Source organism: Acomys minous (assembly GCF_964271855.1).
Source record: "Acomys minous genome assembly, chromosome: 2".
Taxonomy (NCBI): domain Eukaryota; kingdom Metazoa; phylum Chordata; class Mammalia; order Rodentia; family Muridae; genus Acomys; species Acomys minous.
In genome coordinates, this window is record NC_140484.1 from 51,065,017 (window position 1) to 51,091,625 (window position 26,609).

The 26,609-nt window shown below is 51.7% G+C and overlaps 3 protein-coding genes across 3 annotated transcripts; 2 read left to right on the forward strand and 1 right to left on the reverse strand.

Moving 5' to 3' along the window:
- Window positions 1–378: 378 nt before the first annotated feature.
- Window positions 379–10,272, forward strand: SNX15 (sorting nexin 15). Its single transcript, XM_084761481.1, has 8 exons — window positions 379–686; window positions 4,909–4,944; window positions 5,172–5,292; window positions 7,354–7,469; window positions 7,560–7,707; window positions 7,954–8,097; window positions 8,695–8,949; window positions 9,678–10,272. Exons 1-8 carry the CDS (start codon window positions 588–590, stop codon window positions 9,767–9,769), a joined length of 1,011 nt encoding a protein of 336 aa, XP_084617607.1. The 5' UTR covers window positions 379–587; the 3' UTR covers window positions 9,770–10,272.
- An 88-nt stretch (window positions 10,273–10,360) lies between these two features.
- SAC3D1 (SAC3 domain containing 1) lies at window positions 10,361–14,384 on the forward strand. The gene is made up of 2 exons (XM_084761138.1): window positions 10,361–11,413; window positions 13,807–14,384. Exons 1-2 carry the CDS (start codon window positions 10,498–10,500, stop codon window positions 14,301–14,303), a joined length of 1,413 nt encoding a protein of 470 aa, XP_084617264.1. The 5' UTR covers window positions 10,361–10,497; the 3' UTR covers window positions 14,304–14,384.
- A 4-nt stretch (window positions 14,385–14,388) lies between these two features.
- Window positions 14,389–26,195, reverse strand: NAALADL1 (N-acetylated alpha-linked acidic dipeptidase like 1). Its single transcript, XM_084760565.1, has 18 exons — window positions 25,974–26,195; window positions 25,717–25,889; window positions 25,519–25,640; window positions 25,060–25,182; window positions 22,596–22,879; window positions 22,410–22,514; window positions 21,766–21,851; window positions 21,533–21,652; window positions 18,610–18,695; window positions 18,418–18,481; window positions 18,270–18,337; window positions 18,033–18,124; window positions 17,854–17,944; window positions 15,687–15,768; window positions 15,428–15,601; window positions 15,264–15,354; window positions 15,087–15,179; window positions 14,389–14,855 (listed from the first exon to the last, which is right to left on the reverse strand). The coding sequence occupies exons 1-18, from the start codon at window positions 26,156–26,158 to the stop codon at window positions 14,672–14,674; spliced, it is 2,223 nt and encodes a 740-aa protein (XP_084616691.1). The 5' UTR covers window positions 26,159–26,195; the 3' UTR covers window positions 14,389–14,671.
- Window positions 26,196–26,609: the final 414 nt, after the last annotated feature.

A 26,609-nucleotide genomic window follows, 5' to 3' on the forward strand; every position in this document is an offset into this window, starting at 1 on the left:
TTTTTCAGCATCAGAAATTGTCAGTCACCCAAGCCAAGTCGGCACAGTGATGCAGGGAATTTAACTTTACTCCATCTGGCACATTTTTAACTCAATGAAAGTTGCAAGGGTTCGGCCCTATGCCAAACACCTGGAGTTCCAGATACTCAGGAGGTTGAGGCAGGAGGATATTTTAAGTCCAGAAGTTCGGATGGGCAACACAGCGGAGACCATAGCTCAAAATAATTCATAACATAAATAATAGGCTGGATGGATGTAAAGAAGAGAGAGAGAAGTTCCGGAGGTCTATAAGGAGTGTTTACGTTGGGGTGAGGCGGGCTCAACCACACTCTACCGCGCCAGCTGGTTAAAGCTCCCCGGAACAACCAATCCTTACTCTACCTAGATCACCGCTTTACCAAGGACCTAGGACTTGTCAGACACTCCCTTAGCCACGCCCCTAGGCCAAGAACAGCTGTGTCACTTGCGACCAGGTCCCTGGGCCTGAAGCAGAAGGGCGCCGGCCTGATCCTGGCTGCGGCAGCAGGCGGAGCACGGAGAGCGGGGGCGACGTGCAGGAGGAGGAGCCTGCCGCCAGCTCCGCTGTCATGTCGCGACAGGCAAAGGATGACTTCCTGAGGCACTACACAGTCTCAGACCCCAGGACCCACCCCAAGGGTTACACAGAGTACAAAGTAACCGCTCAGGTGAGGTGGGACCCTGCGCGAGGACTTCACCCTTTTAAGAAACCCTGGACCAATGTTGTATCTTAAAGGCAAAGGGCTGAGGGAGGTCGCGGTTTGGCCTAGATAAGTGAAATTCCCCTTTAAGAGGAGCCTGAGGCGGAAGCCTTAAGGCGGGGCTAAAGGTCTTTTTTTAAAGCCGGCGGACCACTACTCCGCGCCTGGTCTGGTGCCTGTGGCCCCCCGCGATGTTGATGGTGGTAACTAGATTCAGCCCGCGAATTTCTCAAAGCAAAAAAGACTCCGGATTAATCCAAATAGTCCTACTCTAATCGCTATGAGTAACTTTTGGTAATTAGCTCTGCTTGATACGTAAACAAAAAAATCTACCTTTTTATTTTTTATTTTTTCCTTTTTTTTGAGACAGGGTCTCTCTACTTAGCCCTAGCAGTCGTGGAATTCACTCTATAGACCAGGCTGGCCTTGAAGTCACAGAGACTTCCTGCTTCTGCCTCCCAAGTGCTGGGATTAGAGGCATGCTCCTCCATGCCCAACTATAAAGAGATTTGTTTTGCCCCCCCTCCATAAAAAGATCTTTTAAAGAGTTTATATTTTCATTAAAAATTATATTTGTGTGGTTTAAAAAACTCAAGCAATTAAAAAAGGCTCAGGTGTCCCATCTTCAGAGCTGTCTAAGGAAGTCAATAAAAGCTCAAGTTGGTGTTTGTAACAATAAAACTTTAAATGTGCACATCATGGGGAAAACTGAAAATAAATCAGCACAAAAGAATGTTTTTGAATTTTACCCAGGGGCTCGTAACTGTGGAGGCTTTCAGTGGGAGAAACTTGGCTGCTGCCTGAACACTGACTATACGTTTCTTTTTGGGGGGCAGTGTGTGTGTGTGTGTGTGTGTGTGTGTGTGTGTGTGTGTTCAAGATAGGGTTTCTTTGTGTAGCCTTGGCTGACCTGGAGCTCACTCTGTATAGACCAGGCCGGCCTCGAACTCAGAGATCTGCCTGCCTCTGCCTCCCCAGTGTTGGGATTGAAGGCGTGCGCCACCAACGCTGGGCTATACTTTTCCTTGTACTTAAACTTTTTTCAGCTAGGCAACTGTTTGATTAGTGCACTTGTCAACTGTTAAAAGAAAGCAAACAGCCTGGGTGTGGTGGCTCACACCTTTAATCCCAGCACTTGGGAGGCAGAGACAGGAGGATCACTGCGAGTTCAAGGCCAGCCTGGTCTACAAAGCAAGTTAAGGACAAGTCTAGGACAGCCAAGGCTACACAGAGAAACCCTGTCTTGAGACACCCCCCCCCAAAAAAGAAAGCAATCCAAGTCAGAGTCCTACAAGTCTCTAGAGTGTGCTTATGCCTAGTAACTTGCTTTTTCCCAAGCCAAAAACAAACAGAATAATTGTCTCGAGGAAGATGGCTGGAGGGTAGGAAGGATGAACTAGCCGTTATAACTCTTTCTTCTATGTCTTCCTGTTAGCTTTTTAGACCTAGTCACATGCCTTACACATGCGTTTTTTTCCCCCTTCAGTGAGGACTCAGGTCCTCCCACATGCTAGACAAGTAAGTGCAGCGCAGACCTCTCTCACTCGTTATGTAGCTGAGGGTGATCGTGAACTAACACCTCCTCCCCTTGAGCGCTGGGACCACATGTGCCAGAGCACCCAACTGGATGATCCATGTCTTTATTATTATTATTATTATTATTATTATTATTATTATTATTATTATTATTATTTATACAGTATGCATCCAATCACATTATAGATGGATGTGAGTCACCATGTGGTTGCTGGGAATTGAACTCAGGACCTCTGCAAGAGCAGTCAGTGCCCTTAACCGCTGATCCATCTCTCCAGCCCCCCCCCCATGTCTTTTATTGTAAAGATTTATTTACTTAAAATCCCTCCTCCCAGACCCAAACAGAGTGTGTAGCCTTGGCTGTCCTGGAGCCTACTCAACTCTGTAGACCAGGCTAGTCTCGAGCTCACAGAGATCCTCCTGCCTCAGACTCCTGAGTGCTGGGATCAAAGGCAGCATGCACCACCACACCTGGCTTATTTACTTAAATTTTATTTAATGTTTTAGTTTTATCTACATGTCTATCTGCACTATGTATGCAGTGCCCAGTGAGGCCAGAAGAGGGTGCTAGATCCCCGTGGATTGGAATTACAGGCCATTGTATGCTCCCCTGTTGGTACTGTCAATAGAACTTTGGTTCTTTAGAAAAAATAGCCAGTGCTTTTAACATCGGAGCATTCTATTCAGATCCGGATTTATTTTGTCTGTTTCTTTGTTTTTTGAGACAGGGTTTCTCTGTGTAGCTCTGGCTGTCCTAGAACTCACTCTGTAGACCAGGCTGACCTCAAACTCATAGAGATCCCGCTGCCTCTGCCTCCCAAATGGTAGGATTAGAGGCATGGGCTGCCACTACCTGACCAGATTTATTTACTTTTATATGTACAAGTGTTTTGCCTGCATGTATACATGTATGTCAAATACATGCCTGGTAGCCTCAAAAGTCATAAAAGGTATTGAGTCTATTGGGATTGGAGTTAGAAACTATTTCCATCTGCCCTCTGTGTGCTAGGAACCAAACCCAGGTCCTCTGCTGTAGCAGCAAGTGCTTTTAACTGCTGAATCATCTGTCCTGCCCCCTTATTTTTGATTTGTGTGTTTGTATGGATGTATAGTACAACTGTGCTTGGATACATGTGCATCAGATCTGATCCCCTGGAGCTGGAGTTACAAAAGATTGTGAGCCACACAATGTGGGTACCTTCTGGGCACTGAACTCCTGTCCCTTTAAGAACAGGACACATGGGCCGGGCGTGGTGGCGCACGCCTTTAATCCCAGGACTCGGGAGGTAGAGGCAGGCGGATCGCTGTGAGTTCGAGGCCAGCCTGGTCTACAAAGTGAGTCCAGGACAGTCAAGGCTACACAGAGAAACCTTGTCTCAAAAAAAAAAAAAAAAAAAAAAGAACAGGACACACTCTTAACTACTGAGCCATCTCTCTAGGCCCTGTCCTTAGCCTTTAAATAGGCATCTTAATCATGTCTGATTTGCTGAGGTCTAGAAAAAAGGAAAGGATGTTTTGACAACTACTAATGATTCTAAACTGTACAACCTCACTGTAAAACTTCCAGAAACATAACAGTGAAAGATAAGTGTTCCATCTGTCTCAGGCCAGTTTCGCTCTTCCAGAATGCCCAACTCGTGTCGGCTGCTTATTGTCTTCATGGGATTGTGACCTCAAGGCTCCTCCCTTAAGGGGGAACTGAATCCTGGGAGAGACTCACTTCTTTTGTTTTAATGATTTATTTTTATTTTATGTGCATTGGTGTTTTGCCTGCTGCATGTCCGAGTGAGGGTGTTGGAGTCCCTGGAACCAGAGTTGCAGACAGTTATGAGCTGCCATGTGGGTGCTGGGAGTTGAACCTGGGTCCCCTGAGTCATCTCCCAGACTTTCTTTAGAGAAGCAGAGGTTTTTGCTTTCTGAATACCAGGACTTGGCTATAGGAAGGAATTGGGAGAAAAGTTAAGTTGGAAGCCAGTCCTGGTGGCACATGTCATTACTCCCAAGTACTCAAGAGGCAGAAGCAGGCAGATCTCTGTGAGTTTGAAACCAAACTACTCTACACAGCAAGTTCTAGGCCAGCCAGGCTGCATAGGGAAACCTTGCCATCCCTCCAAAAAAGAAAAGAAAAGTCCAACTTTTAAAAAGTAATAAAATTGAGCATGAGGCTACCTAGACAGATAGTCAGTACCCTCACTTTTACCAGATGAAGACACAGGTGCACAACAGAAATTTTGCTCAAGGAGCTGAGGATGTAACTCCATGGGAGAGTGCTAACCCAGGTTGCAAGAAGTCCTGAGTTCAATCCTTAGTACCAAAAATAAATACCAAGATAGCTGAGCCTAGTGAGACATGGAGGCAGAGGCAGGCAGAGCTCTGTGAGTTCAAGGCCGGCCTGGTTTACAGAGCGAGTCCAGGACAGCCAAGGCTACACAGAGGGACCCTGTCTTGAAAAACCAAAAAGAAAGAAACCCTGTGTCCAGAAACCCAAAAGAAAACTTGCTCAAAGCCTTAAATCCAGGACCCTTTTATTCCAGCGGGCACTTGGCTTTGAGAGATACTAGAAGGCCCTTGAGGCTTCCTCAGCTTTTGAGGAGTACTGCAGTGTTGCCTGTCAGGCTCTGGTCTCACCTGGCTTTTGCCTTTCCTTTCTCAGTTCATCTCAAAGAAGGACCCAGAGGATATCAAAGAGGTAAGGATCCTGGGAAAGAGGGACGTTCCCATGTACATATCCAGCGTCATAAGGGAATAGCCAGCAACTTCAAGGGCCTGCCTCCTTCAAGGACCCTGGCCTGTGTAGGCGAGGGTGTGTGCAGTGGTCCCTCTCAGCCCCTAGGACATACAGAACATGGGAAGGCCCGCTCCCCACCCCCACCCCACTCCCGTCCTGGCCCAGGTCAAGTCTCACACACCTCATAGGTAGTCGTCTGGAAGAGATACAGTGACTTCCGTAAGCTCCATGGGGACTTGGCCTACACTCACCGCAACCTCTTCCGCCGCCTAGAGGAGTTTCCAGCTTTCCCTCGTGCCCAGGTGTTTGGTGAGTTTGTATGGGAACCACTGCCTCAGTGTGCAGGTGGGCTTAGGTAAAGGGGGCCTGGACTGGTGGGGGCTGGCGAGTGTCAGCCTCACCCTGAAAAAAGACACTTTAGAGAAACTGGATGGGCCTTCTAAGATGCTCCCATTGAAAAATGGGGAAACTGAGGCTCAGCACAACCTACCCCTTGATGAGGCTCAGCAAGGTGGAGGGCCTTTGTCTGAGCCTTAGTCTGTTTTCTGCTGCAGTAACATAACACAATATCACAGCTGGATGCATTAGTTCTTATAGAAGAGAGGCTTATTTTAACATAGGGTGCCCCAGCCCGCCGGGGTTCGACTAACGCTCGGGAGGAAAATTTTCCTGTATAGGGAAAGAACACTAGACACGAAGAAGGGGGCAAGTCTGCATTCTGTTCAAACCCCATTTATTGAGACATTTCACACAGTTTTTATAAGGCAGGGGGCAGGAAAGCATATTCCTGTGGCAACCCAGATGTAGGCTATCTCAAGATGCAAGGAATTCCAAGCAGGTCACAACGTCCTGCCACACCAAATATTTTGCTATAATCTAACTGTTCAACTACAACAGGGTGCTCAGTCTAAATCTTATCTTTAGTCTAACAGCTGAACCACAACAGGGTCAGCTGGTGTCTGGTAAATGGCAGACTGCTAGAGAAATAGGAACCTAGGCTCCGACAAGATGGCTGAACATTGGCTATATAACCTGTCCCCTACACTAGGGCTCTGGTCTCAGGTTCAGAGGCCATATCTGCTGATGGCTCTGTTGCTGGCAGAGCCCCAAGGTGGCAGGGAGCATCACATGGAGTTAGAGAGGACATGAGTGACAAACTAAGCTAGTTTTTTGTTTGTTTTATTTTTCGAGACAGGGTTTCTCTGTGTTATCTTGGCTGTCCTAGACTCACTCTGTAGACCAGGCTGGCCTCGAACTCCCAGTGATCCGCCTGCCTCTGCCTCCCTAGTGCTGGGATTAAAGGCGTGCACCACCTCGCCTGGCTGTTTTTTTTTTTTAAATTAATGTTTATTATTTATACAGTATTCTGCCCACATGTATGCCTGCATGCCAGAAGAGGGCACCAGATCTCATTACAGATGGTTGCAAGCCACCATGTGGTTGTCAGGAATTGAACTCAGGGCCTTTGGAAGAGCAGCCAGTGTTCTTAACCTATAAGCCATCTTTCCAGCCCAACTAAGCTAGTTTGTATAGCAGAGAACCCAGGAGGCCATTAACCCATTAATTACAGGAGTTCCCAGAGGTATATGAATATTCCTTTGCAATGAGGTGGAGAGTTGTCAGGTCATGCCAGGCCAATGAGACCATTGTGGCGAGTAGGGTGGGGTACAAGCTGTGCCCCCTGCACAACTAAGGTAGAGTTAGATTACACAGCATGTAGCTTTATGGTTGTTGTTGTTTGGTTTGTTTTGTGGTTTGTTGTTGTTGTTTTCTGCTTTTTGAGACAAGGTCTCAAATGTAGCCCAGGATAGCCTTGAGCCTCTAACGATCCTCCCACCCCAGCCTCCCAAGTATGGAATAACAGGTGTGTGCTCCACTGTGCCCAGGAGGGAAACAGCCCCTTGCTCTGTGACCTTGGGAAAGTCACCTTTTCTGAGCTTTACTTTCCTCCTGATTGTATCCAAGCCTCTTAAAATGGCCTTTCTTGTCAGACGTGATAACACACGTCTGTAATCCCAGCACATAGAAGGCAGAGGCAGGTGGATGGACCTCTGTGAGTTTGAGGTATACATAGCAAGCTCCAGGTCAGTCAGAGTTATATAAATGAGACATGGCCTAGGGAGGGAGGGAGGGAGGGAGGGAAGAAACTTCCTCCATCTGTGGTATGATGCCCTTGAGAACAGGGCGCTACTTTCTCTCCCTGACCTGAAGCCAGCAGGAAGCAGGTGCCTTAACACATCTGGAGGAAGAATAAGGTGAACGGGGAGGGTGATGCTTTAGGAGGAGGCAGGGAAGGTTAATGGGAGGATGGACGGGGAGGGACCGGAAGCCCCTGTTATCACTGCTCTTCTCCTGCCCCGGGGTCCGCAGGTCGGTTTGAAGCCTCCGTGATTGAGGAACGGCGCAAGGGTGCGGAGGACTTGCTGCGCTTCACGGTCCCCATCCCTGCCCTCAACAACAGCCCCCAGCTCAAGGAGTTTTTCCGGGTAAGTCCACCTGCCCGCCCCGCCTCCCTAGCTCCTCTCCAGGTCCCCTCCCTACCAGCTACATTCCTAATTGCACTTTGTCGCTTGCAGGGTGGGGAGGTGACACGGCCCTCTGACGTGTCCAGGGACCTGCGAATCCTGCCGCCCCCTCTCATCCCCACACCACCGCCTGATGAGGCCCGGCTACTCCAGCCGCTGCCTGCGGAAAGGAGAGGCCAGGAGGAGTTGGAGGTGCCGGGTATGTCAGGGTCAGGGAAGGGAGTGAGTCCTCCCCAGAAGTCTCAGGGGAAAGGGTAGGGGTAAGGGGTGGGCAGCCTCTAAGCAGGTCATTTTTGTTTTCTGGGCTTCAGTTTGCTCATCTGTCAAATAGGCCCGAACCTAATAGTGGCCTTGTGTATACCCGTGGTTGCTGCAAGGATTAATCAAGATGTAGATTCTGTTTTGAAAGCTGAGAAAGAATAAGTGTCCCCTGGCCTCTCCTCAGTGGATCCCCTGCCATCAAGCCCCGCCCAGGAGGCCTTGGATCTTCTCTTCAACTGTGACAGCGCCGAGGAAGCTTCCGGCTCCCCAGCTCGAGGGCCCCTCTCTGAGGCTGAACTTGCCCTTTTCGACCCTTACTCCAAAGAGGGTAAGGAGCAAGTATGGCGTGTGAGGAGCCAAGGGGCAGGGAGGGAGGACGTGGCCTCTCTGAGCACCTTTGAGCAGCTGTGGAGGAAGGCGCTGAGCCCTCCTCCCCTCGCACACTCGGAGTAGCACAGCATCATAAGGGTCACATGCTCAAGGACCTGTGGCGGTGGTGGCACATACACAGAATCCCGGCACGTGAGAGGCGGACGCAGAGGCAGGAGGATCTCTATGAGTGTGAAGCTGGCATGATCTACATAACAGCCTAGGTCAGTGAGGTTACATAGTCTCAAAAACAAAACAAAGCAGGCTGGGCATGGTGGCGCACGCCTTTAATCCCAGCACTCGGGAGGCAGAGGCAGGCGGATTGCTGTGAGTTCAAGGCCAGCCTGGACTACAAAGTGAGTCCACAACAGCCAACGCTACACAGAGAGACCCTGTCTCGAAGAAGAGAAAGAAAGAGAGATCACAGCTGCTCTACTCAAATGACTTCTGTTCCCCTCCTATGGGCTGAGGAACAAAATAAGCCTGGAATGGGCAACAGGCCCTGGGGAAGGAAAGGGCCAGCCTGGTTTTATTTATCCTTCCTGTTTTATTGCAGAAAGTGCAGGCCCCAGCCCCACTCACACAGGCGAGCTGGCAGCCATGGAGGTGCAGTCTAACAGGCTGGACCAGGAACCCTGGGAGCCAGGAGGACAGGAGGAGGAGGCTGCGGATGGAGAACCTGCCCCAGCTTACCTCGGCCGGGCCACAGAGCTTATCACTCAAGCCCTGCAGAATGAAAAGGCTGGCGCCTATGCTGCTGCCCTCCAGGGCTACCGGGATGGGGTGCACATCTTGCTTCAGGGAGTCTCGGGTGAGCAGGGCAGTAAGGAGGAAGGGAACGGGAAACGTTAAGCAGCTGTGGAGATGGCACCATGGGCAAGGTGCTTGCCGTGCAAGCCAGCATGAGGAACTGAGTTAGAAAGTCCAGAACCACACAAAGTGGCGTGCATCAGCACACCCAGGAAATGAGGTGTTCCTGTGGCGAGATGGGAGGCAGATACAGGAGACTCCCCAGAAACCCCAGGGCTGGTGAGCCTGGCATATGCAGCAGAGAACAGAGAGACCCCAGTCCCAGACATGGTGGATGGGGGGAGGGGGGGGGACGACGACCTACAGCTAAGGTTACCACATCTTCACATACTCACTCTCACACAAATTTTAAAAAAGTTATTTTTAAAGATTTACTCATTTATTATGTATACAGTGTTCTGCCTACATGTACGCCTACATGACAGAAGAGGGCGCCAGATCTCATTATAGATGGTTGCTGGGAATTGAACTCAGGACCTCTAGAAGACCGACCAGTGTGTTTAGCCTCTGAGCCATCTCTCCAGCCCCATGCAAAGTATTTTAAAGAAAAAATAAGGACCATGAGCTTTTGCTTCTCACAGGTCAACTGGAGACATTGGGTGGAATTTTTCCTTAAATTTTTAAATAGCCTCGTAAAATGGGGCAAAGACACCCCAGAGCCCAGGACACAACAAAATGCACATTATGACCAGGGGTTCTGAAGGTAGTTATACCATCTGCTTTGTACAGGTGACCCCTCCCCTGCCCGCCGGGAAGGCGTGAAAAAGAAGGCAGCTGAGTACCTGAAACGGGCAGAGACCCTTCGAGAGTACCTGCCCTGAGGCGGTGGACCCTTCCTGGGATGTCAGCTCCAGCACTGCCAGCCCCTCCATGCCTCTCCTCGGGACCTGGCCTTGTTTCCTGCTCTTTAACCCCAGAGGCCGGATCTGTATTAACTGGATCAAGTATGAGAAAAGCAACGACTTCTCAGCTCCGACCTGCCTGCTGCCTCCTTGGAATCAGACTTGAACTTCTGGTCCTGCCTGTCTGTTTTATGTGAGTGGGTTCTATCAGTTTACCCATTAGAGCCAGGGTCTACAGCCAGACTTGCCCACTGCCTTTTTTGTAAGGTCTTCTCTCCAGCTATAAGTGTTTTTTCTTTTTCCTTTTTTTTTTTTTTTTTGTTAATGGTTGGAAGAAAAAGGATTCTTTGACAAGTGAAAAATTTATAAAGTTTAAATGTATGTGAATAAAAACCGTGTCAGAAGACAACAGGTCCACTTGCTTATTATTGTCTATGGGTGAGCTTACACTATACCAACAGACAAATAAACTGTGTCTAGCATTCATACTTATGAGTGTGTGGCCCATGCCTTTAATCCTGGAACTGGAAGTCAGGGGCAGGCGGATCTCTATGGAGTTCAAGGTCAGCTTGGTCTATATAGTGACTTCCAGACCAGCCACAGCTGGTCTATTAAGATCTTGTCTCAAAACAACGCTTAAGGAGAATAGCTCCAGGGAAACAATGAAGAGTGACAGGTCCACAGCACTAGTTTAATGTGCTAAAGAGATGATGAACAAATACGCAAAGCAGGACTACGTATTTCGAGAGCCCCAAGAGGAAAAGCTAACCACTAAATCCCAGACCTGGGGAGATGTAGCCTCATCGCCGGACTACAAACCGGTGCATCATGGGATGTTTGGGAGCAAAGCCGAAACCAGGCGCGGTGGATTGTGGGAGACGTTTCTAAAGCCCGCGGGAAAATGTCCGTGTCTTGGAAAATCCGGTGAGCTGCGGTGTGCCCGACACGCTGGGCCCCGCGCGTGTTCCCCGAGCCCACGGCAGGATGCGACGTGGCGCTTCCGTTGTCCCCGCGATGCTGAGTGTGCGTCCTCTACCCACAGCCCTGCCATGTCTGGCTGCAAACTGCCCGTGGGCCTGTGCCCAGACATGTGCCCGGCCGCCGAACGCGACCGACGCGAACGCGAGCGCCGCCTGCACCGACTGGAGGTGGAGCCGGGCGGCCGCGGGAACGCGCCCCGAGCCGACCCGCGGCGCGCAGTGAAGGAGTACAGCCGGCCGGCAGCGGGCAAGCCCCGGCCGCCGCCCAGCCAGCTGCGGCCGCCGCCGGTGCTCCTGGCCACCGTGCGCTACCTGGCCGGCGAGGTGGCCGGCCGCTCGGACGCGTCGTGCGCGGAGGTGGCGGGCTTCGTGGCCGACCGCCTGCGCGCCGTGCGGCTGGATCTGTCGCTGCAGGGCGTGGGCGACGCCGAAGCGGCGGCGGTGCTGGAGGCCGCGCTGGCCACGCTGCTGGCGGTGGTGGCGCGGCTGCGGCCCGAAGAGGCGCGGGGAGACGCGGACCCGGTGCTGCTGCAGAGGCAGGTGCAGGAGGGCTTCGGTTCGCTGCGGCGCTGCTACGCGCAGGGCGGGGCCCCGCACCCTCGCCAGGCAGCCTTTCAAGGCCTCTTTCTGCTCTTCAACTTGGGTGAGTCGGGTCCCGGGGAGCAGTGTGGGGACGTAAGGATCTTCGGGGAGAAGCAGTTCTAGCTACCATCAGCCGCCATGTGTGGCTTAGGAGCACGGCAGTTTCCATCCCTCAGCAACAGTTTCACTTTGGGAAAGTCAGTTCGTAAGAGCCATCGAGTCCGACGTGGGACTTCAGGTGCGAGGGCTGTCGATTCTCCATTATACAGGTGGAGGGAGGGTGGGGTAGTACTGAGAGAGTTGGCCTAGAAAGCGCTTTAGCAAACCACTCAGTGGGTTGGCCCATAAATGTATCTGACAGAAGTTGCTAAAAGACCCTTTATGTGGATGGCGTATTTAATTATAAGAAAATACAGTGGGCGTGGTGGCAGGTCCCCACTTTGGAGGCAGAGTCAGGCAGATTCTTTGGTCGTTTTATATGTGGATATACAGTGTATTTGGATGATGCACACACCCAGTGACTCTTAAACTCATTAATCTACAAAACTAGCCTAAGGTTACAGTGACCAAGAGAGTCTTCCTCAAAAAAAAAAAAAAAAAAAAAAAAAAAAAGACTTTTCCTGAAAGAAATGAGTAAGTAGGGTAAGTAGCACCGAAATCCTTCCTGTGTTTCCCAGGGTTTCTCTGTGTAGCCTGGGCTGCCCTAGACTCACTTTGTAGACCAGGCTAGCCACGAACTCACAGCGATCCACCTGCCTCTGCCTCCCAAGTACCGGGATTAAAGGCGTGCACCACCACACCCAGCTGACCAAACTGTTACCTGTTCTCTCCCTGTCTCCGGTGTGACAGGCAGGGATAATCACCACTATACTAACAAGGAGAACCTGTAATCCTTTTGATACTGTGTTGAATTATGGTGTCAGTTGGGGCCTTTTCTAATACCAGCCCTAGCTACCAAATAATTGACCCAGAAGCCTGGTGTGGTGGCGCACACCTTTAATCCCAGCACTGGGAGGCAGAGGCAGGTGGGTCTCTGAGCCTGGTCTACAGAGTGAGTTCTGGGACAGCCAAGGGCTACAGAGAGAAACCTTGTCTCAAAAAAATTAATTATTAACTAATTAATTTAAAAAATATTTAGACTGAAAGAGGACTGGTCTTGTGGCACCTCAGAAAGACCAGAAAAGGGTCTGATGGCTGGATCTTTCTTGGAAGAGGGAGAGAAGAAATGGATTTGTTCCTCTCAGGGGACAATGGCCTGAGTTGGCAGCAGAACCAAACTTCTAGACCTGATCTTGATGGGCCTAGAGGAGGTGTACACAGCGTGGGCCTGGAGGGGATGGGATGTGAGGCATCCTTGTTTCTTTGTAGGCATAAAGTTAACTGTGTAATCTTAATCCTGATTTCTGTCTTGGTGTTGTGTAAACACTGCCTCCCAGTTGTTCCCTGATATGCCAATAAAGCAGGTTACAGCCCATCTATGAGCAGGGGAGAGAATAGGGCTGGACTTCCTGCCAGCTGGGGGGGGGGGCGGTTAGGCGCCTGAGCTGAGGAAAGCTACAGAGAACAAGTAACTTGGGGGTGAAAGGGAAAATTTTTAATTAGCATTAAAGCAACCAGAACAGCAGAGCTCTCTAACTCATAAGTGCAGGTCGACAGGTATGCTAGCCCAAGGTCCCAGATGATAAATCACAAAGAATGCGGAGATAGGAGACAAAGGCCTATTGAGTGTTCCAGGGACCGGCTGGCCATAAAAGATAGGGAGGATTCACAAGGACAAATTCCTGAGAGAAGCAGGTACCAGACATGATCAAGTGAGTAATGAGCCAAGACCCCTCATCCAATTTTATGGTGTTTGCTTAATCCTCTTTGAGGCCCGCACACAATGTTCCAGGTTTGAGTTTAACCAGATGTGTTGTCAGCTCAGATAAAACATCTACCCTCGGGTTTCAAGAAAAACAGGAACCAAGGACTGTTCCCGTATGATTAAGTCTGAGCTTACCCCAGATCTGCCTACACAATTTGCTGATGTTCAAATGTTTGAAACAACCAGTTGTGTGTGGCCGCGCGGAAACTTCCCACTCCCCCCAACCCTTGCCCATATAAACCCCTAACCCCTGGGCTTCTGGGTCGACCCCTCTGTCTCCTGCGTGAGATACGTGTCGACCCGGAGCTCCGCCAATAAACTGCCTCATGTGTTTACAGCAAGACGGTCGTTTGTGTGTCTTTGGGTGCGCGCCATCCCGAGGCTTGAGTGAGGGTCTCCCTTCGGGGGTCTTTCAGGGGTTTTGGCAAAGATGGAGTCAAAACATAGAGGGTTAAGAATAGACTTAAGCTGCTCAAGATTGTGTTGTGAAGATTACTTTTAAGCAAATATAAAAGTCTTTGATTATTTGTGTGATAGCTAAGAGAAACAACCACATAACCTCAACGTTTCTTTCTGCTCCTCGCCCTCAGGCTCTGTGGAAGCCCTGCAGGAGGTTCTCCAGCTGCCAGCCACCCTGCGTGCCTGCCCACCCCTTCAGACGGCCCTGGCGGTTGACGCTGCCTTCCGTGAAGGCAACCACGCCCGATTGTTCCGCCTGCTCCGTACATTGCCCTACCTGCAGAGCTGCGCGGTGCAGGGACACATTGGCTACGCCCGCCGCAAAGCCCTAGCCCGCCTGGCCCGTGCCCTGAGCACTCCTAAAGGACAGACCTTGCCTTTGGACTACATAGTACAGCTCCTGGCACTGGACGGACTCCAGGAAGCACGGGCCCTGTGTGAGGCCCATGGACTAACTGTGGATAAAGACAGAGTTGTATTCCTGAGGGGTCGCTACGCTGAGGAAGGACTCCCACCCCCTGGGATGTGCCATGCATTAGTGGGAAGCAAGCTGCAGGGACATACCCTGGTGGACGTGGTCATGGCAGAGGAAGGCAAGGGCGCGCACAGGCCTGGGTCTCCAGCTTGACAGGGTTTCGTCTCCCCATGACTGCATCAGAGCATAGAGTTTTCATGATCCCCAAACAATTAAAAAAACTCGTTTTATACAGGAGCTTGTTAGACTTTGTTTATTTGAGGGTTAAGGGGGGGAGACGGAGCAGGAGACAAGGAAAGCAGGTTAAGCAGGGGCCTCTACACTCTACTTTAGGCCCAAGTTTCAGCCACAACCATGAGCGGGTGTCCTCGACTGCAGACACCACCCGCTGTTACCTCAAAAGCTTGAGAGTTGTTTCCTGGTTGTATCTACTCCTGGCTTCAGAAAGGACTGGGATATGTCCCAGAGAACAGGTGAGAGAGGTGCAAGATGAAGAAGCAGCCCACGGGACAGGACTAGGGTCAGAGGTTAGCCACAGGCTCCAGGGTGGCTGCTGCACCCTCCAGGGCCGTTACCACGATGCTAAGCTGCCTGTGTACTTCTGCCCAAGCTTCAGATCCAGAGCTGTTCTGGGCCTTAGCATAAGCATTGGCCAGGCCTGGGAACGTGGCCACAGGGCCTGTCTTGGGTGCCCAGAGCACGTGGCTGAGGAGAAATGACAAGCTGAGGGTCAGAGAGGTGGTCTGGAATTCAGCACTGTCCATAGGCAAACATAAAAACTCCTGTCTGGTCTCTAAAAGCAAGGGCTTACAGCAGTGTGGGGTGGGCCTCACTCCCTGCCCTCAGTGCTGTCCATCGCACAGCGAGGCAGGAAACCTCTTTGGGTGGGAGGCCTTTGCTCCACCCCACCTCCCAGGAGCGGCGGCACAGGCTCACCTATAGGACCGCTCCTCCGGGAAAGCCCTCGGGTTCAGGAATGCCCGCTCCAGGAGCATCAGCTGGTCGTTGACCATCCGCACCTGCAGGGGGCTGGAGGGCATGTGGGTCACCAGCAGTCCAGCTGCTAGCTTGGTGCATGCCCCTCTCCCAGACCTGCCCACTGGCCATGCTCACTCTGGGCTGCTGCTCTTCTGCAGTGTCAAGATGCGCTGGCCCAAAGCTGCAGCTGCTAACTCAAACGTCTTCACTGCGTTCACCAGGGGCCCTGGGTGGGGAACATCTGCCTTAGAGCCTGGAGGTCCAGGGCTCCCCAAGCGTCCATGTTGGAATATGCATACCCAGGCTGATGTTATGGTGCTCTAACAGGGTGCTGAGTTCCCCTTGGGCAGCCTGCAGGAAACTCTGTAGTGTCTCAGTATAGTCACTGACATTGAGGGGCAAAAAGAGGCTGTCGCTGAGGCGGAGAAGCACGTTCCCAGCAGTCCGTGCCACAGCTTGGTGGCTGGTGAAACCTATGGAGAGGACACAAGGCCAGGGCTAACTCTTAGCCCATTCTTCTGTCAGCTTCAGAATGCCCCATCCCTGTCCCCTCCTCACCGGGGTCCAGAAACTTCTCAACGTAATGAAACGTGTCGAAAGCCGTGTGGTAGGTAGGGTAGATCCTGGCTGAGGTCTTGCTCTGGAGGTATAAGAAAGAGGGGTTAGGCTTGGGGTGGGGAATCTGGGTACCCACAGTGAGCCACACTGAGCTGTGTAAGCACAGCCTCCTCAGTCATCACATCTAAGATGTTCCAGAGGAGGAACGGGGCTCGGGGACTAACCTGCCTAGTATACCCCAAATAGAAAGGGGGAGAAGCCTGGGGCTTTGGAGTCAGATATGGGAAGCCCAGCTCCACCACCCACGGGGCAGCATAGCCAGGGGGAAAGGGCTTTAGAGCACCCACTCAAGTGCAGGCCAGATGAACTGCAGCTGCCAGCTCCCGACTCAATTCCCACAACAATGTACAAGTCCTCTTTTTGTTTGTTTTTTGTTTTTTGAGACTGGGTTTCTCTGTGTAGCCCTCCCTGGCTGTCCTGGAATTTACTCTGTAGATGACCAGGCTGGCCTCGAACTCACAGAGATCTGTCTGCCACTGCCTCCCTGAATGCTGGGTGGGATTAAAGGCATGTACCACTGCGCCTGGCTCCTAACATTTCTTCATTAGTGCTGATACACACACAAATGTCTCAAATTCAATTCTGCTTAGTCACTGCCATCCTATAACAGATTGACAGCAGTCTTCTTCCTCCAGAATGAGGCATAACATGACATGACAGAGCATTGTAGAATGCTTAAGATGGAGCGTCTGCAAGTCCATCCAACCAACAGAAGTATCTGAGGAGCGGAAACATGCTCACAGAGCCTAAGAAAGTGGGCCTGTGTTGCCCGGTGTTAACAGTTTTGGTTTTAATTGTCAACCTGATACCATCTAGAATCACCTGGGGAAGAGTCTCAGTAAGGGATTGGCTGAGTCAGGACAGTCTGTGCGAATGTCTGTGAGCGTTGATTGCATTCCTTGAGGTGGGAGGTCTGAGGGGACTCCGGCCACCTTGAGTGTGGCAAGCATAGCTCTGGCAGGCTTTGCCTTTCTTCCCATTCCCTCTGCCTTGCTAAAAAAAAAAAAAACCCTGATTCCATTTCTAAAGCTAGCCACCAAGGTCCCTTCCCTTATTTGGCCACTTCCCCATATGGCTGACTTCCAAGGTCCAGCTAGCAAAGTATTGTAGTCCAGCTGTCAGAAGACCCCTTTGGAGTCAGGCATGGTAGCGGATGCCTTTAATCCCAGCACTCAGGAGGCAGAGGCAGGCGGATTGCTGTGAGTTCGAGGCCAGTCTGGTCTACAAAGCAAGTCCAGGACAGCCAAGACTACACAGAGAAACCCTGTCTCAAAAAAATAAATAAATAAACAACAACAACAACAAAAAAAGAAGCCCCCTTTGGCTCACCTAATTAACACACCCAACTAAAACTAAACACCGAGGTATCCTAACACAGAGTTTCCCCCCTTTACTTTTATAAACTATTTTCCTATGTCTGGGACAAATGCCTCCCCTCCCTTGTTCCCTTTTCCCTCCCCCTTCTCCCTCTTCCTCTGTCTCCTGTCTTTGTCTCTTTTGGGGGGGGGGGGGTTCGAGACAGGGTTTCTCTGTGTAGCCTTGACTATCCTGGACTCACTTTGTAGACCAGGCTGGCCTCAAACTCACAGCGATCTGCCTGCCTCTGCCTCCGGAGTGCTGGGATTAAAGGCGTGCGCCATCACGCCCGGCCTATCTTTGTCTCTTATTCCCCACCCTCCGTTGCTCTGGGACAAATCTTTGCACTGAAAATTTAGTCTGGGGGTCCTGAGCCCATACGTTTCCTTTCAAGGACCATCCTGTGGGTAGCACCTTTCCCTGGGCGGAGGATGAAGAGCTTGAACTGCGCAGTAGCAATGAGCGGTGCTGGTACTCGGTCCTTTCTGCTCTTAACTGTGAATGTGATGTAATCAGGTCTCTGGAGCTCCAGCCACTGTGATTGCCCTGCTATCCTGGGCTGGGTACCTGGGCTTGTGCTAAAAGCTGCTTTTGTCTGGGTGTTTTCTCACAGCAACAGGAAACAAAACCAAGACACACACAGCTGACAGCTGCTTGGTGAATGACTCTGATCCGGTCTGGACTAGATCTTCCCCTGAGAGCTGCTGCAGCAGAACTGGGGGGGGGGGGGGGGGCGGAGGAGGCTGCTCACCCGGTCATAGGTGTAGGCAAGATCCATGGAAGAGATGCCCAGGAAGTGGATGAATGCGGCATAGTCGCTGCCTGCTCCCAGCGTACCCAGGCTAGAGGAGGGAAGAGGACACTGTTGCCAGGTGCTGGGTAGACATGCTGGGCTCGTGCTCCCCCTGCCTGTCTTGTTTCTGGGCTCACCTGGGGACCAGGCCGTACACTGGACTACTGCGGTTAGTATGTCGGATCCAGTTGTCATAGATACTGAGGCCGCTGGGACCTGGTGCACTGATCTGGTGCAGAGAGGGACATGCGACGGCTCAGGCCTCAACAAGCAGATGGGGTCTCCACCAGACCTCAGTCTCTAGATCAACTGAGATCCGTGGGCCCCGGTCCTGCCCACCCTACCTGACACAACCCCACCATACCCCCTTGCACCTCTTTGGTAGCAGCGAAGATCACGCTTTGTACTGGGGGCGTCCCCTGTGCCCGGAGGGTAGCGTTGGCTGTGGAAGGAAGCAAGGAGGCCTGTTCAGACCCAGCCGCTTCCTTTCCCAGCCCACTCCCAGCTGCAAGCCTCCCATACCGAACACGGAGATGTCCACATTGATGTAGGCTATGGTGCGCTCCTGCAGCTTGCTGAGGAACTCCTGTGCAGAGAGAGGGGCCGGGGAGCGCGAGGGGCGCGGAGCGCGGGGTGGGGGTGGGGCGCGGGGCAGAGATCTCAGTCCACGCTGCCCCATCAAGGACTCCTACCCACTTTGTGGGGCTCACCCACCTCTGTGTATTCTGTAGAGCCGATGAGCCCGAACTCCTCTGCCCCCCAGCTGGCGAATATAATGGATCTGCGGGGTCGCCAGGTGCCTGGAAAGAAGGCATAAGGAGTCATCGGGCAGGATCCTCTGACCCAGGGTGACTTAGGGAGTAGGCTGAGGACACTGAAGGGAGGGAGGAGCTAGAAAAGTCCTCACCACCTGAGACCCTTCTCCCAGCCTTCCAGGAGGTGGTCCTCTTTCTAACCTCCCAATCGTCCCCTGAGACTCCCTGGGTCAGGGGGTGTGCCAGAATGCCCTGCTTCCTCTCTGGTCCACAGTAGACCTGCTTTAAGGAAATCTGAACCTCTACCCTCAGTTTCCAAACATCCCAGGAAACATTTGTTGGTAATACACTGATATTCACCCAATAGTTTTGTCCCAAATCAACCCCTACAACAGTATCTTTCCAGGGCGAGGCTAGTGAAATGGCTCAATTATTTTTGTTTATTTGTTGTCTGTTTGTTTGTCTGTCTGTTTGTTTGTTTGTTTGTTTGTTTGAAATGGCTCAGTAGTTAAGAGCATTGGCCGCTCTTCCAGAGGACCCAGGTTCTTTTCCAAGTACCCACATGGAGGCTTCCAACCTCCAGTTCCAAGGGATGCAGCACCCTCTTCTGGCCTCTGCGGGTACTGCATGCACATGGTGCATAGACACAGAAGCATGCATACACCCACCCATACACATAGAAAATGAGGGGCGGGAAGTATCTCTCCATTTCACAGTTGAAGAATTGGAGGCACTGAGACGTTAAATGACTTGCCCAAGGTCATAGCCAGTCGCCAGCAGAGCCACGTTTAAATCCAGGCATCATAGGCTCCGGGGGCCCCACCCTGCCTGCTGCAGCAGCCTGCAGCCTGGCTTCCATCTCCAGGCTACCTGCCCACAGTCCCCAGCCACACCACTGAGACTCTGAATCTTGCCATTCCATCAACTCCATGTCTCCTCAGCTCCTCGTGCTCCCTGACTTATTGCCACCTCTGGCTGCAACTGGATTATTGTTTGGGTCTTACTTTGTTGGTTTCTGAAACAAGGTTGTGCCGTATCGTTCAGAACTACCTGTGTAGCACAGACTGGTTTTAAACTCATCCTCCCCCTGCCTCTGCCTCCCCAGTGCTGAGATCACAGACATGTGCTACAATGTGGGATCGCACCTTTCGGCCTCAAATTCACTATGTAGCTGAGGATGACCTTGAACTTTGATTCTCCTGAACCCATTGCCAAGTGATGGGATCAAACCCAGGGCCTCCTGCATGCTAGGCCAGCAGTTTACCAACTAACCTACAAACCTAGCCCTCACTTATTCACTTATTTATTTACTCATTAAAATGGGGTCTTCCGTGGCCCTGGCTGGTCTGAAACTCACTGTGTAGACCAGGCTGGCTTTGAACTGAGGGTACTCCCGTTGTCCTGGCCTCAAGAGAGCTGAGTTACAGATATAAGCCCATCACACCTAACACTCGCCTTTTGGCAGAAGGGGGGGAGGAAACACTTTAAATATAGCATGGTTACTTGGTTGTGGCTATGAATCACCACACTTTTTCTTGCCATAAATGTATAGCTTGATCGTAATCAGGCTAACCCAAACTGAGGGAAATGCAACAAATGCCAGCATCTTGAAAGATAAAGGGCAGCTGAGGAGCTGCTACGGACAAAAGGACACGAAGGAAACACACACTATGTGGCCCTGCATCAGGTCTCCAAGGCTGTCCTGCCTGCCTGCCAGTGCAGTGTGGGTACAGTCCAAAGGTTGGGTTTTTGTTCTGTTTTGGGCTTTGGTTTTTTGAGACAGAGTTTCTCTGTGTAGCCCTGGCTGTCCCGTAGGTCACCCTCAGGCTGGCCTTGAGCTCACAGAAAAGGGCCTACCTCTGCCTCCCAAGTGCTGGGATCAAAGGTGTGTGCCACCACGCCCAGCTCCCCCCACCCACCAATTTTTTTTTTTTTTTTTTGGCTTTTTCAAGACAGGGTTTCTCTGTGTAGTCTTCACTGTCCTGGACTTACTTTGTAGACCAGGCTGGCCTCGAACTCACAGGGATCCGCCTGCCTCTCCCTCCCGAGTGCTGGGATTAAAGGCGTGCGCCACCACGCCCGGCTTCCACCAATGGGTTTTATAGCTACTGTTTTTGTTGTTGTTTCTCTTTCTTGTTTCCAGAAGGCCCACATCTCTATACCATTTATGATTGCTGACAATCTACAGAAGAATCCATCGTTTAGATTCTGCTCCTTGAGAGATCAATTATAATAAATGTATGAGGGAAAGATAAATTATGCCCAGGTAGCCATCTGCTTTTTTGAGATGAGGTCTCCATGGCCTGGTACTCATCCAAGTAGGCTAGACTGGCTGGCCACACACCTCCAGGATCTACCTGTCACTCCCAGCTCACCACTTGCTCTCCTCAGGTGGTTTTGGCCACATCTGCTTGACCTCCTGTCACTGCTAACAGCCTCCAGCTCATCTCACAAGGGTCTTTTCCGACCCAGAGACAGGTGCCCTCAGCCTCCATCCTGCCCTCTCCTCTCCTCACCCTGACTGTCCCTGGCCACTCAGCTTCCTCCCTAGCTATGACCCCTGTCCGACCTGAGGATCCAGCACTCCCTCCCCTGAGGGTCCAGTGCTGGAACGTCACCAGATCAGATAGACTTTCCTTCAAAAACATGGCAGCCTACGGGCAAAGCCTGGGCAGACCATGTTAAGGCCTGTGTGGCTAGACTCTCCCAGGACACAGAATAGGCTCCTGGGGATGGCTGCATAAATCAGCAATTTGCTCCTTGATCCCTGAGGCTCCCAAGACCAGGGACTGGTACCCAGGGACTTATGCCTCTAGGGTTCATGGCCTGACTCAAGTGAGGCCTGGAGGCGGAGGAAACAGCAGGAGAGAGGATGGCCTCACCTTTCTTTAGCAAGGTCCCCAGGACTCGAGAGATCTCCAGGAGGACAGCAGTGCCACTGCTGGGGTCCACTGCCCCATGTACCCAGCTGTCGCGATGGTTTCCGTAGATCACGTAACGATCTAAAGGGAGGACCAGAGTCAGAGGAGCAGGGAAGGGGACAGCAGAGACAGGCAGGCCAAGGTGGGCTGCAACCGGGGCAGGGCCCAGGGAGACGTGAAGGGGAGTGGCTCACCAGGCTCCACAGCCCCCTGGATGATGCCCAGGACATTGGAGGAATTTCTCAGCTCCAGACTGTTGTGGACACTCACTTTCACCTCACTAGGGGTGGATTGAAGGATAGGATTAGAATTTAAGCTCCCTGTCAAATTCAATGCAGGCTGTGAACATTGTCTGCCCAGGCTCTGCCCATAGGCTGCCGTGCTTTTTAAGGCAAGTCTATCTGATTGAGGGTTCGAAAGTGAGGCTAAGAGAAGGAAGGTGACCCCATCAGTCACTTGCCCAGTAGGACCAAGGAAGGCAGTAAGCAAAGCTGCCCCTCTTTTTGTTGGAAGCCTCCTTGCCTTGGGAAGAGGGGACACCTGGTAGCCAGGGGCAGAGGTGCTCAGATGGGGAAGCTGATAGTGGTCAGAGCGCACTGCCCAGGAGCTGGAGCATGTTCAGAGGAGGGAGGGGGTGGCTGCTGCAGGAAGTGGGTAGGAGGGGCATGGAGACCCCATGGGGTCTGGTGGGTCATGGTCCTTTTAGTAAGAGTCCCCCAAGGACTAAGCCATTGTAGAGAGGGCCGGGAGACCGCCTTGAAGAGGAAAGAGGGAAAGTCAGGGGAGAGGGTCTCAAGGGAAGAAGGGAGTTGTGGCGCAGGGAGAAGCCCCGCCTCACCTGGCTGTGGGGAAGCTGCCGCCCTGTTTGAAGCCCGGCCCCATCTTGTAGTCACAGCCCAATGCTCCCTGCCAGGAGGTTGGGGCAGACGGTCCATCCAGGTTACTGGGGAGGAGACAGTGCCTGTGAGGGTAACTTTGACATCTGCAGGTGTCAGGGATCAGGACGGCCTGGGTATAAGCTCACCAGAGCAGGTCTTTCGCATCCTCAAAGCCTATAGGCTGGGCGGGAATTGGGGAAAATCCAGGGATGTTGTGAAGATCCAGGCGGAAAGAAGAGGGGTGGGCTGGAAGGTAGGGAGTCAGAGGGTCCCCAAAATATGTTTTGTAGGAGCCTCGCTCCACACCAGAGGGAGGCAGGCCCCAGGAGTTGGGAAAGGTTTCATTGGGCAGGCTCTTCCCGTCGTTGATATCACCGGGGTCCGTGTACACCAGCACTCCCGCCACTCCGTGTTTGGCAGCATTGATGGCCTGTAGAAGGCAGAGGAGGCCGCGTGTGACAGGAGCTACAGACAGTTGTGAGCTGTCGTGTGGGTGCTGGGAACTGGACAGCCGGTGTTCTCAAATGCTGAGCCATCCCTCCAGCCCCGATGACCCACACCTTTAATTGCAGCACTCAGATCTCTGTAAGTTCCAGAACAGCCTGGTCTACAAAGTGAGTTTTTTGTTTTTGGTTTTTTGCTTTTTTCTATTTTGTTTTGGCTTGGTTTGGTTTTTCGAGATAGGGCCTCTCTGTGTAGACTTGGCTGTCCTGGATTCACTTTGTAGACGAGACTGGCCTCAAATTCATAGCGATCTGCCTGCCTCTGCCTCCCGAGTGCTGAGATTAAAGGCGTGCGCCACCACTGCCCAGTTAGAAAGTGAGTTTTAGGACAGCCAGGGCTGTTACACAGAAAACCCCTGTTTCAAAATACAGAAAAGAAAAATACATGTAGTTAAGGCACCAATGTACATACAAATAAATAAATAAAGGCATGGACCACCATACTTAGTCTTTTTTGAGGGGGTGTTATTATTTATCTTAATTTATTTTTTGAGACAGGGTTTCTCTCTGTAGCCTTGGCTGTTCTGGACTTGAATTGTAGACCAGGCTGGTCTCAAATACACAGTGATTCACCTGCCTCTGCCTCTGATTGCTGGGATCAAAGGTATGCGCCACCAAGCCCTGCTCACTTTTCACCTTATTTTTTGTTTGTTTATTTGGGTTGCTGCTTTTGCTTTGTAGCCCTGGTTGGCTTGGAGCTCTCCATGTAGACCAGTTAGTCTCAAAGTCACACAGAGGCTCCAGTCAGGGATTAAAGGCATGAGTCACCACACCTGACCTGGAAAACCCTGTGTAGACCTGGTTGGCTTAGAACTCACAGAGACCTTTCTGCCTCTGGCCCTCCCCCCACCCCCACCCCCATCAGGGATTAAAGGTGTGTTCCACTTCCACCTTTTTTTTTTTTTTAAGATTTATTTATTTAGTATACAGTGTTCTGTCTACAGGCCAGAAGAGGGCAGCAGATTTCATTGTAGATGGTTGTGAGCCATCATGTGGTTGCTGGGAATTGTTCAGGACCTTTGGAAGAACTTAACCTCTGAGCCATCTCTCCAGCCCCCACCTTATTTTTTGAGAGAGACTCTCTCTCTCCCTGAAACCTCAAGCTCCCCAATTCAGCTAGACTGGCTGGCCATCCATTGAGCCCCAGGATCCTCTGTATTGCAGAAAGGGGCCTATGGGACACATCACTAATGGGCTGTTTGCTTTAGTTAACCCTAGGCCCCAGAATACAAAGTTGGTGTCAACAGACACTAACTAGACTCAGGGCCTGAGCTCAGTACCCAAAGAATGAGTAGACAGTACAACGGATGAAAGGAGAGAGACACAAACATTGCAAGTCTCAGGAGCATGGCTGGCTCCCTTAGCAGAGGGCGGGCCCCACTGAGCTCCAGCAGGACTGCCTGCCTGGCTCTCCTCCCTTTTCACTGTAAAATCTCCTGGCTGGGGAGGAAATGCCAGTTGTTCTGGGGTGTTTTTTTTCTTTTAAGATTTATTTATTTTATTTATTGTATATGAGTGCTTTATCTACAGAAGAGGGCAACAGATCTCATTACAGATGTTTATGAGTCACCATATTGGGACTGGGAATTGAACTCAGGACCTCTGGAAGAGCAGGCAGTGCTCTTAACCACTAACCTCTTCAGCCCAGTTTGGTTTTTCTTTTCTTTTCTTTCTTTCCAAGACAAAAAAAAAAAAATTGCCAATGGGGGTGGGGTGGGGTGGAGGAGGCACACCTTTAATCCTAGCACTCGGGAGACAGAGTCAGGTGGATCTCTGGTCTACATAGTGAGTTTTAAGACAGCCAGGGATATAATTATGTCCAATGAGAAGTGGGTTCACCCAAACAAACCCCTGTTAGCCAGAGGCCTCCCCTGCCCACCCTGCAGAGAGGGAGGGGGGAACCCTGTCTCAAATAAATAAATAAATAAATAAATAAAACTTTTGGTTCTTGCCTCTCCCGTTGGTCCCGGCAGCACGACAAACATAAGCTCACAGCTCCGCATCTTTCCACTCCCAGCATTGCTTCCTGTCTGCCCTCTTCCTCCTGTTTTCCTGTCCATCCCTGGCCCTTCTCCACCCAGATCCCCACATGATGGATACCACTCACCTTGGCTCCACGCCCCACGCCCCCATATCGAGTCAGGGCGATGGTGCCGTTGAGGTTGATGCCCTGAGCCTCTAGTGCCTTGTAGTCCTCTTCCGAGCCCTGGTTGGCATAGACGAGGAGTCCCTAATCCCAAAAGGAGAGTCCTGTAGAGCCAGGCTTGGCCAAAGGCAGGTACAAAGGGGTACACAGATAGAGTAGCAGCAACGAGAATTTTGGTTCTGTCTCCTCCTTACGTAAAGCTTTACGTACCCCCAAAGATGGTTATCTTCTCTGTCTGGGTATCCTGTACAAGGTTTTGGGCAAGGACCACTAACTAGTGTGTTGTTGACTGACTGACTGATGGAGGATGGTAATACCAGCATGTGTAAGATCAGCGGAGGGGGTTTGGGGCTCTGCTCAGAGCGAGAAAGCAGGGGAGCAAGGAGATCTAGAATATGGCAGTGGTGGTTCCCAGCTCACCTGTGGGGTCCCAGGGGGAGCGTAGGCAGCGTAAGGTTGCAACACATTGGGCCCCCCCTGCTCCCCAGTCAGATTCTTCTCGAAGGGTCTGAAGGAGTGCAAGGACGTTCCATTGGGGCCCACTGTGCGAGAAGGTAGAGTCAGCACCCTGCCCAGCAGCAGCCCTCCCCACCCCAGCACTCCTGGGCAGGACCTCACCGACTTCCACCGTGTTAGGCTGCTCGGCGCTGGGGAAGGAGAGCAGGACCTTATACTCAAAAGTCTTGGCTGCATCCAGGCCAGTCGCCGTATCTTTCCAGCGCTCCAGCAGCAGCTGCACCAGGGCCTCATCCCGAGGGCTAGTAGCCACATGCGGTTCCTTGGAGAGTTCTCTGCAGGGTGGCCAGGGGAGGGTGGGGTGCGTCAGGGGAGGCCTCTGGCTAACGGGGCTTTGTTTGGAGGGACCCACTTCTCACCGAAGGTTCTCTCGGATCCTGCCGGCATCCAGCTGTTCCATTACAGAGCCAAGGATTGCCATATCCAGGTCCTGGGAGACTGAGGTACTGGGGGCTTTAGGGATGGCGAAGTGGCCCAGGATGATCCCTAGCCCCAGGAGGGCCGCAGCCCCAATGCCCACTCCCAGTATTTTTGCCCAGTGCATCCTGTGGAAACAGCCCAGCAGCCCTAGTCGGGCTTTCTTATATATGAGGTGTCTGGTTAACCATTATTCAAGGGTGGTGCTGTTCTTTTGCCCCTGTGATGAAGAGCCAGGGACCTGCAGTGCCGACCTGGAGTTGACACTTGGACCCCGTTTTGCATTATTCACTTGAAAGTGCCTTCTCAAGGAACCAGGATCCTGGGGGGTCAGGACCCTGAGTCCATACACGGCTGTGCAGACTGCCCCACTGTGAGCACCGTTATGTCCTGTGTCCTCGCTGAGGTTGTTCGGTACTGGTACCTTTGCCGTCGTAAGCAGATTTTTTTTTTATTTTTTTAAAGTTCAAATGATGTCATTCTGCTAGGTAGGCTGTGTGTGACGTTAGACAACACACTTAAGCCTCTCAGAGGCCACTTTCTTTGCTAGAAATTGATGGTGATAAAGGCCTTCTGAC